Genomic DNA, 16135 nt, shown 5'->3' with positions numbered 1-16135 from the left:
TAGAATAGAGATATGGTGGCATGATTTACAGAATTGGGCAGAGGCCGAAACAGTGGCATATGTATGAGGCGGCCAGTAGGGGAGGTGAGGATGAAACCGAAACCCTAATGGCCTGGAGACACCAGGTAGCTACTCTGCAAGGGTCCACCCAAGGTCGCCCAGACGATCAAAACTCTGCTGTAAATATAGACGAGGAAGAAACCTTAGAAGAAACTGAGGTGGGAAGCAGGGGTGAATAAGCTCGAGTTAAGGAGGGAGGGCACTGGGAAATAAGTGACCACCTTGTGACAATGTGTTTGATGCTGGATAACTGAGAGGCACACTGTTGGATTTGTTTTGTTGGTGGTTGTTTGAAAAGAAAATGATAAAAATTGTTTAAAAAAAAAAAAAAAGGTTAGAGGTCTACAATCACAGGTGTCCAAATAAACTTACACTCAAGGTTTCTTGGTTAAATACTTATGAATTTATTAACCATTCAATTATAAAACATTCAATAGGAAGAGGTAATTATATAACACATACTTCAATACTATTTCAGAATACTTTTCAAGAGGAGTAAAGGGCAAAGATTATTACAACATGAAAGGTTACAAGTATTCTTAGACAGTGTAGATATTTTGAGTTCACCAGAAGAGTCAATTCAATAGGCTAGGCCAAAGTCAATGGACTAACGTCTTGGATAGGCCAAAGCAGTTCTGGTACGTAGAAGGAAAAGTAGCTGCACATGAGTAGTTTGTAGCAAGAAGAATCATATGTTGGGTCACAAGCTGATTAGGCCCGTGAGTTTCAAAGCTTTCACAGCGAGAGTTAAGCACCCTCAGTCTTATTTTACAGTACCTTACAAATGAAGCAAAAGAGGCAGCTGAGGACTTCTGTTCCTGACAGTTCCTGCAGATCTCGCCTCAGTCGTGGTGACAAGGGTGAGTACATCAGGGGACTCCTGCACTGCACTTGAACAGTCAAAAGCTTGCAACTGGCAAACTTCAATTCCGGTGGCTGTAAGTAAAGCACACAAACCGGTGTCCCTCTCCCTGGTTATACGGTTTCCTGCAGCACTCTGAGGAAGATGCAACAAGCTCTGAGATAGGCATCCAGGTGGCTTACCGTCGAGTTGATTGGTCCCACCAACTCAAAAGGCAGAAGTCGTCCGTGCACAGCTTCTCTGTCGAGATGAACTTAAAGATCCGGACCTGCAGCAGGGCTTCACCAGGCAAACCAACGGTCCAGGAACTGCAGCAGCTGTCCTCTTCAAGCTCGTCTTCAGTTCTTTTGTTCCAGTGGTCAACTCTGCCTTCCAAGCCAAGAGACTTGCCTTTTATTCGGTTCTCTCCCATTCATTCCAGCCTAGCTGTCACTCAGCCATCAGGGTGGCTGTCCTTGCCGGACAGTCAGCCAGACAATCACCACAGAGGCATTTGGGTCTCCTCGGAGACTAAGCTCAGAGTTTCGGGTACCTCCCTCACTTCCTGCCTTCCCCAGACACTCAGGCGCCAGAGATGGTCTTCACTCCTGAAGCCTGCCAAAAGCGAATGAACAAAGACCAAACTAGGTTTGGCGCGCAGAGACAAACTCTAGAAGGACTTTTCCAAAAAGAAATGGTGAAAAAAGAAGACCAGGACCTGTTTTTACAGATGGGGCCCAGACGCCATCTTAAACATGGCTCCCGCGATTTAACGTTACCAGAGCTACGAATAGTTGCCGGTCAGGAAAAATCATGGTAGTTTGTTGTAAAACCACTGCCACCAGTCATTCTGAGAGGAAAGGGTAGCATTTGACTGCTACATGAGTAACCAGACCCAGGGGACACTAAGTAACCCCTCCAGCACTCCATTATAAAATAAGGTGTGCTGGGCCTAGGAATTTAAAAGACTAAAACCTTGGGAAAGCCTGAAAGGATTTCTGGTGCCACTGAATGGAGGATGTTGTGTGACAAATGAAAAAATGATGCCTATGGAGTGGTTAAGACTCCATAACCAAAGAAAACAGAGGTAACACATTAAAATACAATAGAGTGGGACCAAGGCTGACACTCTCCAGGTAAAAAAAAAAATCAAGTCCTCAAAATCCAGCAAAGTTGCTGGGGGTCTCTAAGGTGAAGGGAATTAGCACATTTTTGAGAATTCAACAATAGAAAAAGAAAGTTTTAAGAATGGAAAATACCTTTTTCGATGGCGCTCCAGAAGATGGTAAATCAAGCACAGAGGAATGTGTGTAGTTTTGCAGATATGATCCATCAACGGGACTTGGCGTGTCGATTGGTAGAATACCAAAACTGAGAGGAAAATCAAAAGTGTTCATTAATAGTAATAAAGCATGATACAAAACATCCCTTTTTAATGTGCCCTTGATTATTCAATTAAGGAAAGAATATATCACAGGGGGAATGAAATGAGTTTAATCACACAATACAAGTGGAATCACGCAATATAAGTGGTCTCCTTTGTTTTCGATGAAGAGCTGTTGGATGCAAAGGCAATGCATTCTAAGTTATATTTCATAACATGTTAACGTAACAGAATTTGGAAAAGAAAACCATGCATATATGCATACAGTATAGCAGTCAAACATAAAATAGACAGCATTCCTGATGTGAAATAATCAGAGTCCCTAGGTCTGTCTTCCATCAGCACAGTTTATCTAACCTAATTATTTTGGAAGTCTTACCATATTTACCAGGGAATTCTCAATTTCACCCTCCTTTGAATTATTGCCCTTTCAATTAGAGAGTTTATCAGTAAGTTGCCCACCCAATCCAGTTTTTGTGGGGAAGAATGGGACTATAAACGCAATAAATATTTTTCTTGCCAGACATACAAGTCCTAAACACCTCTACCCTCTGAGTGTCGTCAAGCATTCTAGAGGTGTATCATGGTCCAAATCTGTACTTGTTGCGGTTGTGAAACAGAAGTGGTAGCGCCTTGATCAATTGCTTTGGGAGTCCAACAAGATTCAAAACATCTGGATGGAGATGAACAATCAATTACATTTTTCACAGTAATAGTTCAACTTTAAAAGAATGATTTTGGAAAACATTAATTTTTTCAGTTTTTCCATCCATATCAGTGGGAGCACCAAAATATATCCAGACGCTTCAGGCCCTTATTTTATTTTCAGGGGTGATTTGTTTGTTATTTTTAAACCCTAACTCTTTGCATATCTAAATTTATTATGGTGGGGCATGGTTGGTCCTCAAGGCTACCAGTGCTGGGGAAGCCTGTGGCATAATTCGGTCTATTGTAGCTGTGCTACTTCCCTTATGGACAATAGTACAAGGAACAACTTGCATATAGGGGTTTCTGCCATACAAAATGTAGCAGACAAGTTTGTGGTAGTGGTAACTTTGTACTTTTTTGTGTGCACTCCCATGCACCTTTTATTTTTTAACGCATGCACTACATTGTTCAAAATGGCTGCCTTCGCACTTCACTGTACTTTTGGCAGTCTTCCTCCTGGGCTGTGTTCAGATGTGGCCATATATGGGCATCCTCTCCAGGGAGTCTGGCCCAAGCCCAGGAAGTTGCCTATATGTTCCCCCTCTCACCTGCCGATTTGTTCCCTCTTGACACTGTGCACCTGGCCATCCTCTGTCCTTCAGGCCCAGGTACCTGCTCACCCTGCCACCCTCCCGCACTGCCTCCGTGCCACCCCTTGCACTGGGTTCTATCTGTACCCATACAGCGCCCCCCCTTTTCTTCCTGCACTTTTCAGACCTACCCTGTCTGCTGCCTTTAACCTAGCACTTGCAAATTGCTGGCTGCACTACCACTATATGTTGCCTTTATTTATTAGTTTCTCCTCTGCTTTGCACTTTCCACTTCTCCCCCCCCATTCCATGCACTTTTCCCCTCCCCCTCGCATTTGCAAGTTCTCAATGTCACTGGGCCTAGTAAGATCGCTTTTTTGTTCCCCCTGTTCCCCTCCCTTGCCTTGTCGCGCTCTGAAATACTTGTGTACGAGCGCGATCAACATAAAATATCAACGTACATGGAACTGGTTTAGGCCGTGTATGGGGCTGCTTAGTGCCTCAATATGCATAAAAGTTGTGGGAGGCCATGATGTATGTGATCTAGCTGTCCATTATCAGACAGCCAGCTGCCAATAGCATGTCTGTTGCAGTTAAATAGGAGGGCTGTAGTCCTGTGCGCGCGCCCCCCCCCAATCAACCCATTCCAAAGTTTCATACGTAGAGAGAAAATCCCTCACCATTGTGAAATTGAGCACTGGAGAGGAGGATCTGAAACATAAGGAACCATAGATGGATTTGAGAGCTACTACTGGAACCACAATCAATTTAGGAGACACTGGCCAGTTTAGCCAAGACTGCCAAAGCAGGGGAGAAGTCTCCCTGCAAGATTCCTTGTTTTTATGCAGCACACATCACCTTACAGTGAAGTGTGGCAGGGGTACTTTGTATCTATCCCTTTTCTTGTTAGTAACATGTCAGACGGCTCAAAGTATGCAGTAATGTTCTGAGACGGTTCAATGGTTTATATTAAGATTTTGATGGGCCTATTGCAGTCCCTCCCTCCCATGTAAAGCACCTCCCCCACTAAACGAGGCAGCCCTAGCGAATACAGATTAGTTACCCCGACTGTTCAATCTAACTTGCGCTAGAGTGGAAGACCTTAAGGAAGAATGCTTTCTGTACCTAAACTCCCTCAGGGACTTCTTAAAACTGACCCTACTCTATCCAGTAATTAGTGTTTAGAAAAGGGCATGGAATTGGGCCATACAGTCGAATCGATACAATCTTCCTACCACCAACTACTCTTCCTTTTGTCTCTGATGTCTTGCTCCCTCCCCTCTGCCGCCACCACCACCACCACCACATCCCCAACTACTAAGACACCCAAACACGTCGCACAGACACCCCAAACACACGTCGCACAGACACCCAAACACACGTCGCATACACACCCAAACACACGTCGCATACACACCCAAACACACGTCGCATACACACCCAAAAAGCATTGCATACACACCCAAAAAGCATTGCATACACACCCAAAAAGCATTGCATACACACCCAAGCACTTTCTTTCCAAATCATACTACTCTCAAGTGCACTTAGAAATTGCAAATTACTCAACGTAGTGACTTACATACTCTTAATCCCTAGTCCCCTTTCCTCCATACTGCATGGGCGTCCCTTCCTAGGGACAGGAGACGGGCCCTTTTTCACCAGTAAAACCTTCTTCCCCTTTAAATTTAGAGGCGCACAGGGGTGTAGCCCTGGGGGCATGCGCTACCCTGACTCCGCCTAGCTGCACCACTCAGTCCCCATTGACGCATCGACAATATTTAACATTGCCTATTGATACCTATTAGAGGGGAGGATGGTGGGACGTATGGCAGAGAGGGGACCAAGGACTAAGAGTAAGGTAGTCACTACAGTGAGTAACTTGTAATTACTCTTACGTCCCGTCCCATTTCCTCCATAATGCATGGGATATTACAACTGAATGTAGCCCCAGGGTGGAGAGGAGACCCTCCTTAAGCAAACAAGTTCTTTAGAACCGCCTGTCGAAGGCCGCGTCTGACTTGGAGCCGGCATCCAAACAGTGATGCTTACAGAAAGCTGAAGGGATGGTCCACGTGGCCACCCTGCTTTTGACTTTCCACAGCACCTGCCGCTGGAAAACTATGGGCGTAGCCTTGGATCTCACCACACAAGCATGCATGTTGGCTGGCAGTGGCTCGTGCTGCCCCTCGTAGGCTTCTTTGATGGCCGCAACCATCCACCGTGCAATGGAAGCCTTGGAGGCCTGATAACCGGGTCTGGATTCCCCCCCCCAAAGGTGACAAAGTGTGTCCGACTTGCAGAAGCCCTTGGTCCTGTCCAGATGCAATTTCAGAGCTTGTCCGACATCCAGACAATGCATGACTCTCCGAGCCTCGTTCTTGGGGTCAGCAAAGAACGTAGGCAAGACTATGTCCTCATTTAGATGAAAGGCAGAGAGTATTTGGATTGCCTCGTGGTGTCCCGGCATCTGTGTTGAGGTATGAGTTAGGCCTGGTGTCGTTGGAAGCCTTGGTGAATTGGAAACACAAACTTCCTCCGAAAGATTAACCCGATGAAAGAGGCATCGACATGGGGGTTGTTAAAAAGTGGGGTAGTCTCCCAAGCTGGTCTCAAAGAATATTCGATCCAGTGCCATAAAATACTAACAGAGGTGGACCACCTTCTAAAGTACCTAAAGGGGGAGAGAAGAAAAAAAAAAGTTATGGGAGGTCGACTCGATCACCACTATAGACCATGTCAGGAAGTCCCATCTATTCAGGGATGTTCTCCTCGATGCTAGGCCCTATAATTCTCTCCCTATTTACCTTACGAAATGTCAGGGACACCACTGCCGTTCCCAGTTTTTGCGCCCGTTTAAATTTGCTCCCAACATATGAAATTTTATGCGCACGAGGGGCATACCTCGTAGCGTAAGGTGCTGCAGATTTTGTAAAGTGAAATCGTCCACGGAAACTCTTCAGCACCTTCTTCTGTACTGCTCCAAATTAACTACGATCCAAAATACTTTTTCCCCACACCTTTTAAAGGACTTTAAGATAGTGGAACCGGGCTGGGGCTGGCAATGCATGTTAAATGGTCTTTGCCCACCATAAGTTTCATGAAAGAGGTTTTGGTTCTTAAAGAATATATGGCAAGTCCCGTTTGAAATGTGTGAATTTTGTTCTTTTAGGAGAAGTCTGCATTTTAGTTTGTGTGTTTTGTTTGCTGTAAAGTTTCCATGAATTTTAATCTAAATTTTACTTCCTCTGAGATTTTGTGAATTTGTGTAAACTTCCTTGTGAACTATAACAATAAATAAAATAATAATGTGCCTATACACAACTGTTTCGAGGAGCAACAAGACATGTGGGTGCCGGGGTGGGGGGGGCAGTGAGAGCAAGGGCAAGTTGAGGAAAGGGAGAATGCCCCTGAGGAGATTCTGCTGAAAGTGGGCCTCCTTAGCAAGGTCCGTGGAGTGAGGAGAGAAGGAGAGGGAGGAATCGAAGATGACACCAGCAAAGTGGGGGGGGCATGGAGGGTGGCTAGAGAGTTGGAGGGAAGGTGGGAACAGGGGTCCCAATAAAGAGGATCTAGGTCTTACTGGCATTAAGGCAAAGATGGTTAGCAGTGCACTATGCCCGAATAGCAAAGAGTCAGGAATGAGCAAGGAAGTGGAGGAAGAAGAGGAGGGAAGCATTAAGGAGAGCAGTGTGTCGTCTGCATAACACGAAGTTGGGAGAGAAGGTGATCAAATGGGCAAGAGAGGCAAGGTATGTTAGGTTAATGGGATTTGTAGAGCGTACCCACGCCCAAAGTCATCATGGCGCTAAAGACAACCAGGACAGTTGAGGACCAGAATAAAAGGGTGTTCTAGAATAGTAAGGGCTTTTAGTTTCCACCGGAAGGCAAGGTGATCAACAATCTTCAGTACGTCAAGAGGGAGTTTATTCCAGGCCTTTGCTGCCACAACGGAGAAGGCACGACCACTAATGCGGGTGGGCCCAAACCGGGGGACAGATATCACAAGAGCGGCGTGGGAGCGAAGCGCGCAGGTAGGAATGTAGCACACACATTTTGCTTGCAAATACTCCGCTCCAATGCTGTGAAAAGCACGGTGGACCACACATGGATTTGAACATAATCTGAGCTGCCACAGAGAGCGAATGGAGTTGTCTCAGCAGAGGGGACATGTATGTGTCAAATGGTGGCCAAAGGATGGATCTTGCCGCTGCATTTTGAAGGAGTTGCAACCGCCTGAGCAGATAGAGGCTGTCCTTGATGGAGTGAGTTGCAATAATCAATTCCACTCAAAACGATGGCAGCAAACACAGGCACCTGCAAAGCAGTTGGAATAAAGGGGAAAAACCTTCCATAAGACCTGAAGCTTCTAGTGGCCAGTCTTGCAGACTGCTGCCACCTGTTCCCCCATGGTCAAGGAAAGTAGATGTTGAAAAGCCAGGGCGAGAGGATGGAGCCCTGAGGTCCACATGAAGAGAGTGAGATAGATGGTGACGAAGAGGCCCAGTTGAACCTGGGAGGGTCGGTGAGGAATGATGTCAGCCAGTCTAGAGCCAGGTCAGTAATAACAAGGGTATCACAGAGGTGATTTATAAGGGTGGCAAGGTTGACCGTATCAAAAGGCAGAGGAAAGGTCAAGAAGGATGAGAACAGAAGGAGAATTAGAATAGAGATTAGAGAGAAGGTCCTCCCGAGTGTTCAGGAAAGCAGTTTCCGTGCCTCTGGCACCTCTGAAGCCAGACTGGTGGTCGTGGAGACAAGACAACAGATTCAGTGTTGTGGATAAGCTGGAAGACGGCCGGCCTCTCCAGGAGTTTGCACAGGAAAAGGGTAGTGGAGATGGGGCGGTAGTTAGCTGGGCAGAAAGGGTCAGCAGAATGTTTTCTTGAGGAGCGGGTGCACAAGGGAGTGCTTGAGGAGTGAAGGAAAGGATCCAGTGGCAAAGGAGTGATTGCAGAAATTGGCAAAGGAGACCATGTTGTCCTTGATAGTTCTGGTGGAGCATGTGAACATCTGTTTAGATGACCTTCATAGAGCAGACTTGCCTCGAGACCACATCAGGTGTAATGGGAGAAAAAGAGGAGAGGGGGAACCAAGTGAAACCTGCAAGCAGGAGAGGGGTGGGAAGCAGAGTAATGAGAGGACTGGATGTCCTGCGTTTTAGAAACGCAGTGAGGCCAGAGACGTACAGTGGGCCAAGGTAGGCAGAGGAGAGGGGGAGACTGCAATAGGGTTGGCAAGTTCCTTGCAGATTTTGAAAAGTTCAAACATGTTGTTGGAAGCCACAGAGACCCTCTTCTTAGAGCAGATGGTGTGTCTGCATTGCCTTTGGAGAAGAAGGCAGGCCAGTTTGTCAGAGGATGAGTTTAAAGCTTGCCACTTCCACGCAGCTATTCTGCACTTGCGTTTCAGAGCGGCCAGGTCAGAGTCATACCAAGAGTTGCACTTGGAGGCAGGCTTAATTTGTATCCTCATGACAGGGGCAAGGATGTCCAAGGTACTGCAGATGGAGAGATGCAGTTTAGTAAGGATTCGGAAAGTGCCGAGAGCACCAGAAAAAAAAAAAAAAAAAAGAAAAATCGGTTACTGCGCCTTGCTCCTCATCGGGTATTCTGTTTCATTGATTGTACATACAGCCGGTTGTAGAATCCATAGGGACCGTGCTCTTGTGACCCATATCAACATTAGTTGTGTTGGATTCCTACACAGTTGGCGCTTGTGCACAATTATCAAATGTGCTTCCTTTGTTCATTAATCGTCATGAAAGGTATGGGCCACTCATTTAGGCTTTATACCATTTGAATCTTTATTTGTCACTATGGGTGCAGATCTCCGTTTCAACCACCACAAGGTCTTTATCAAGGCTAGATTTAAGGAGTCTATGCTGTGATGCATATAAAATTGCAGGCTCAGGAATTGCCTTCCAAATAATACCCCTTGAAAGGGCAAGTGTGGCCTTCGTTGTCTATGGTGTGGTTTGATTGTGTGGGGCCACAGAAGGGGGTTGGGACAGTCTAGTCCCAATCTACATCCCTGGTGCCTGAATGTGTTACTAGGCAGATGTTGCCTGTGATTGGATAGCCACCGCCCGTTTAAATGGTGCATATTACCATTGTTGGGCATGCTAAAGACCAAATTGTCGATAAAAGGTGGGCTCCTGCAGCCATTCGACAGATCGATGGAGCCAAGACCTCTACGAATAAGTGCCAAAAGAAGTGCAGCCCACTGACGACTCTAGGATGACCACTGAAGCTGAGCAGCATAGACCCAAGTGCTGTCCCAGTGAAGACCTGCTCCTGTGTCCTGATATCAAGAAGAAGCTCATCAGTGCTTCAACCCCCCCCCCCCCCCCCCCCCCCCCCCCCCTGGATCAGTAGCAGCAAACAGTCTCGACCAGTGCTCGAGGAGCTGTTCCTTGGTTAAGATGGATTTCATAAATGAACCCTGGTGGGCAGATTTTAGGTGCCATCCTAGTAATGGTGAAAAGGGAGACTCGTAGTTTAGCCAAAACCAAATTAAAGTAGTGTGAAGAGTTGTTAATGCTTACGCTAATTCAGCTTAGACAGTTATAAAAAGTAGTTTATGCCTTTATAAACACATAAGAACTGAAACTAGCAGCTAGTGATATTACTTAAAACCATATAACATTAGTATATACATTCAGTAGCAGGTTCTCTTACATACATCACTAAATAATTAACCATGCAAGTTCTCTGATGTAGGTAAATTAATTAGAACCAGTCACCAGGACAACTCCCTTTACTTCAAGCCCTAAGATGCATGGGGCCTAGAGCGCAATAGTCACAGGTTCCAATACAAAGTTTCTCTCGGGAAGGTATTTTCTACAGTTCCAAACCATACATTTTTTTAGCAAGGCCCAAGGCTAACCCCCAGGGGCAAGATCCTTGACCCCGGTTCAAAAACCAACAAGTAAGAGGGAGATGGAGACAAATGGATTTGCTCTCAATCTTATCCTAGGGCAGATGTGGAAGGGGGTGATCTGAAGAGTTATAGGCAGGCTTAGTTACCCCCGACCCTGATTTCCCCTGAGGTCACGATGGACGTCGAGATGGAGGTCGCTGGGAGCACAGTCTCCCTCTCCCCCCCCCCCCTTTGTTCAAGCGGAGTTGCAGCTTCGAGTGCTCTTCCAGTCGATGCAACAGCAAGATGCAAGCCTAGTTGAAGACGTTATAAGTTACCGTAGTGACTAACTTACTCCTAGTCAATAGTCCCCTTTCTTCTGTACTGGATGGGTGTCCCTCGCTACGTACGGGAAGCAGAACACTCACAAGAAAAAACTGTCTTCCCCCTGCGGGAGGGGGGACGACCCTGGGAGCATGCGCTCCCCTGACTCTGCCCACCGGCGCCACTCCTTGGTCCCCTTTGACGCATCAACAATATTACAATTGCCTAATGACACAGGTTTATTACGGGGAAGAATGGAGGGATGTACAGAGGAAAGGGGACTATGGACTAGAAGGAAGTTAGTCACTACAGTGAGTAACTTATAATTACTATTACGTCCCATCCCCTTTCCTCCATACTGTATGGGCGATTGCAACTGAAGGCAGCCCTGGGAAGGAGAGTTGCCCATGTAAGAAAACAAGTTCTTCAAAACTGCCTGGCCAAATGCAGCATCCGACTTGGCACTGGCATCGAGGCAGTAGTGCTGGCAAAAGGCTGATCCGGAAGGCCAAGTAGCCGCTTTGCTGATCGTCTGCCATGGGACGGGTCTTTGGAAAGGCACAGCTATGGCCTTGGATCTAATGGCGTGAGCGTGCACGTTTGCTGGCAAAAGCTTATGCTGCCCCTCATATGCCTCCTTGATGGCCATCACCATCCACCTTGCTGCAGAATCCTACGAGCCTTGACAACCTGGTTTTGACCCACCAAAAGTAATGAAGGCATCAGACTTGCTGAAACTCTTTGTCCTGTCCAGGTAAAATCTTAGAGCATGCCCGACATCCAAACAGTGCAATACCTTTTCAGCCTCATCGTTTGGATCTACAAAGAAAGTTGGGAGAACCATCTCCTCGTTAATGTGGAAAGAGGAAATTACTCTAGGGAGAAAGGCATGGCGTATATGGCTCTGAAGCCATGAGGGCCTGTATGTCGATGATCCGGCATGCAGATGTGAGATCAGCCAGTAGGGCGTTCTTGATAGTGACCAGCCCAATGTCCGCTGATCACATGGGTTCGAAGGGTGTTTGTGTGTGTGTGTGGCAGGGCGCCCAGCACCATGTTAAGGTCCCATACCGGATGTGGACGTTTGACCAGAGGGTATAAACTGGTCAGACCTGCCAAATGTCTTTTTATCACCAGATTAGAGGAGGAGAAAAGGTCATCTCCGGAGTTCTTGTATGCGCTATGGCTGCCAGATACGTACAGCAGGGGTCTACCTGCACACCTTAGTGGGCCAGATGCGAAGAAGAGGACAGCACATCGTACAGTGAGCATGTCATGGGTCAATCGTTTTGGCCTTGGCCCAGTGACAAAACCTCATTCACTTGCTCCTGTATGGACTCCTGGTGGAGTCGCTTCTTGCCCCCTGTATGATCGCCCGATTGTCCTGTGACAAGTGCAAATGCCTCAGAGTGATCTGTTCAGGAACCAAGCTGCCAGGGCTAAATTCTGCAGAGCGGGGTTAACCACTGTGCCACCCTGCTGGGATAGTAAGTGGGCTGGTCCCAACGGGAGGCGTACCAGGGCTGATCCGTCAGACACAGAAGTTCAGAGAACCAAGGTCTTGCAGGCCACCAGGGGGCTAACAGGATGAGCCGCAAGCCCTGTAACTCCTGGACCTTGCAGATGACCATGTGAATTAGAGTGGGGGAAGGAATACGCATATCATTCCACGGAATCTACAATGCATCCCCCCAGTGATACCTTGTCTTGCCACAGCCATGAAGCGAACTGATGGCATCTCCTGTTGCCACCTGTCAAAGATCCCTGCTCAGAACCTCCTTGTTCAACTGCCACTCTTAGTTGTCAATCCCAAGCCTGCTGAGCCGGTCTGCTTCCAAGTTGAATTTACACCCCGCCCCCACCCTCCGGAAGATGGACTGCTGACAAGTAAATGCTGTTCGTCAGTGCCCACTCCCAAATGTTGGACAGCCTGCAGAGAGGTGACCTGGTACCTTCTTGCTTGTTGATGTAATACATACAGGTGGAGCTGTCTGTATGCAGACAGACTTGCTGCTGATAATGGGGAGAAGCGCCTTGAGAGCCAGCCAAATAGCCATTACCTCAAGCCAGTTGATGTGTTCCCGCTGTTCCTGCCGTGACCATATGCAATGGACACTGATTTCCCAGTGTAGCCCAGCCATCCCTCCACGGCAGAGTTTGTGGTGACAGTGATCTCCGGAGAGGGTTGCCTGAACAGTCTTCCCGCTACCAAGTTGGTCTCTGCACCCCTCCACTCCAGGTGCTGTGGTATGCTGACTGGAGCTGCCTGGGAGCCCTTCTCCTGATTCCAAGAGGCTGAGAAATGCGGCTGCAGCCTAATTGAGTCGTGTGTGGCACTGCCAGGAGAAAAGCCGTCATTATTCTGAGCAGGTGCTGGTACCACCATGCTGAGGTAGCAGGTCTGCTGAGAAAATGCCTTGTGGCTTTCTTGATCACTGTGATCCTATCTGCTGCTGTGAAAATACTCTGACCACGTATCCCAAATCAGCCCAGGAAATTTAAAGACTGGGTGGGGAGTAACTGCGACTTCTTGAGGTTGGTTGAGAACCCCAGATCGTATAGCATGTGCAGGAGTGCTGAAGCCGTGTGACTTACTGCCTCTGGAGACTGCTCGGATAAGCCAGTCATCGAGGTATGGATAAAAGGTGATATTAAGTTTTTCATATGTTATCATGTGCCACACAAAGTAAGGTTGAACAAAAAGGGTTTTATTCGATGGGGATTAGTTTTTCAAAACATGGCCCTTTGTGATAACGGTGTTTCGGCGTCCCAGGAACTTTCTCAAATCAGGGCTATTTACAACAGAAAAAGAAGAAATCCATTTCAATTGTCTAACAAATAAAGGAAATATAAAAATTGTAGTTCAGCAAAAATAAAAGTAAAAGTTATAGCCACCCACAAAAACAATGTATTGAAAGTAAAAATATCAATCAAAATAATCAAGTAAGGAGCACACAATTTGTTATGATTTTGAACATCAATGCATTTACCAATATTAAAACAATACCCATTGCACGGGTTGAGTCATGGAGGTCAAGTGGTTCAGAAAAGTGTACAGTAACCAAAACACAGAAAGGATGGGGAGCAGAAATGAGGTTTGAGGAATGATATTGGAAAAAAATGCACATAAAAATAAACAAACCAGAGAGAAAGTCTTATGAGCATATGTAATAAATAGGTCTAAGTCAACTACAACACATTGTTCTAAAATATGTGGAGCTTTGTCTTACCTATTATCCGTATCTTGTTTCATGAATGTTTGATCATGGGTTAAATCCCTCCTATTAAGTTAAAAGGACAGGTCAACATTTCGCACTGTATTAGTATAGTGACCATCTTGCCTGCTCGTTCTAAGTGCTGATGCATTTTTGCAATCTTTGCCAGTATTCTATTCTCAAAATTGGCAATATGCTCTTTCATATAGAGTGCGCATGATAATTAAAATGAGTGATGCGTTATTCAAGTACTGACGCCTTACAGAAAGTGTACATAGTCTTTGCCCGTTTACATTTACAGTGTCCTATTCGTTAGTGATAAGCTCCGTGTGCACATATTGATTTAACACAAGTCAGAGAGTTACTCTATATTGATGCCTCACAGTCGTTATTTTGAATGTTATTTGTGCTAAAGGGCCTCAGAGTGTATTATCACTTGCCTCAAAAAAGTCACATTAAGGTCAAAAATCCATGCGTATATCCTCGCGATTGGTCGACTGGTCTACTAAGTGAATTTGTTTGCCGTGTGTTGCTATGGGGACGTCCAATAGTACTACTTTCATTTTTACTACGGCTGCCATACTTAGGGCTATTGTACTGGTTGTCTAGTACCAAGAACGTTAATGTGGGGGAGATTTTAGTTTGCAAACATTTGGTCAATTGACTGGTAGAGTTAAGGTAGAAAAATTACCTCATACTCCATTGTGATGTAAATAATTTATTTACGCAATATTTGTCGAAAGAAATGCCACCAAGTGTTCACTGCTCAACAATTAAACTTTGTCGGACTTACTATGAAACGCGTAGGTGCGATGTGTACAGGATACGCTTTGACTTCTAATAATGAAATAGGTCTGCTTAAGGTAATCATGCCATATTGGGAAAGTAAATCAATAAACCACTATTTAGGAAGATTACCTCATACTCAAGTGGGATGTTAATTGGTGGATTACTTACGTAATGAATGTCATTAATAATTCTCGTAAGATATTTCATCAAGTGTTCACTGGTGTAAAATTAAATTTTGTCTGGCTTTCTACTATGAAACGAATTGGTGCAATGTGCACAGTATAAGCTTTAACTTCTAATATTAGAATAATCTACTTAAGGTGATCATGCTATATTTGGAACATCCAGTCTCCGCAATAAGAGCTAGAGTAACCATCTTGAACATTTGACTGGGTAGGGGACGGTTCAAGGAAGAAAGGTCTAGAACATCTTGCAGGCCCAGCCTGGTTGTTGTTATGAATGGCAAATATTCGGGAAAAGAAGCCCATGCCTCGTTGAGAGACTGTAAACTTGTACAATGCCTGACTCGTGATGAGCGAGCGGATTTCTGCCAAAAGAGTTGCTGTCTCATTCTGTCGGAGTGGAGGAGAGGAAAAGGATGGATTGACAGGCGGAAGCCCGTGGAGACTACAGAGCGGATGACATGCATTACTTACCGTATGAGCATTTCTGATGGTTGTATCTGCTTAGATTCACATGCTGTGCATATAGTCTGACATCTAGTGGTCACCGCAGAGTATAGCATCTTGTCTTTCGAGGATCGAAAGGGGACGTTGGCCTGGGCGTGCCTGCAATACTTCCCCCAACATGACGTGTAGTGCACCCAAAATCCCTCACGCGTCGAGGTCCCTCAGATTGTATTTTCTCTGCCCTCAGGGAGCCTTTTAACTATTGTGAGTACAAAAAAGAGAAAGTGGTAAGATGTCTATATTCCTTCCTTCCGAGCGGGGAGAAGAACAAGTTACTTTCTTACCTGGTAACGTTCTTTCGATGGGATGGTCCGACGACGTATTCCATATCTATGACAGGTAATCACCACAGCTGTGCTGCTTCGGAAACTTTTCCGGCGTCTGCGTCCTGCGTCGATGCGCCGACGTCGAGGACCTCCTCCAACGTCATCCGATGTGATAAGTAGGACGCACGACGCCTGTAGCCTCAGTTGTAGTTTTTTCCCCCAGAACGTGTGACATAAGTCAACTGCCAGTCAGACACAAAGCCTTGCGGAACGTAAGCTGCAATCGCAAAAGAAATTCTGCAGCGGGGAAGGCAGGGCGGGAGCGATATGGAATACGTCGTCGGACCATCCCATCGAAAGAACGTTACCAGGTAAGAAAGTAACTTGTTCTTCGAGGGGATTGGGTCCTCCGACGTATTCCATATCTATGACAGACTCCCGAAGCAGTACCAGAGCAAGGAGGAGGGA

General features: G+C 46.2%; 1 protein-coding gene across 2 annotated transcripts in view; it reads right to left on the bottom strand.

The window, feature by feature from the left end:
* CDC27 (cell division cycle 27) overlaps positions 1–16135 on the bottom strand; it is a 1618725-nt gene that overhangs the window by 1063518 nt on the left and 539072 nt on the right. For both annotated transcript variants that reach the window (XM_069634092.1, XM_069634093.1), the window contains exon 8: positions 2161–2272. In XM_069634092.1, the coding sequence (XP_069490193.1) occupies positions 2161–2272 (112 nt within the window). The remainder of the gene's footprint in view (positions 1–2160; positions 2273–16135) is intronic.

The sequence above is a fragment of the Ambystoma mexicanum genome, chromosome 13 (genome assembly GCF_040938575.1).
Source record: "Ambystoma mexicanum isolate Mex_15411 chromosome 13, UKY_AmexF1_1, whole genome shotgun sequence".
Lineage (NCBI taxonomy): Eukaryota > Metazoa > Chordata > Amphibia > Caudata > Ambystomatidae > Ambystoma > Ambystoma mexicanum.
The sequence above is the reverse complement of the archived record's forward strand: the minus strand, read 5'-3'. Positions and strand labels throughout refer to the sequence as shown.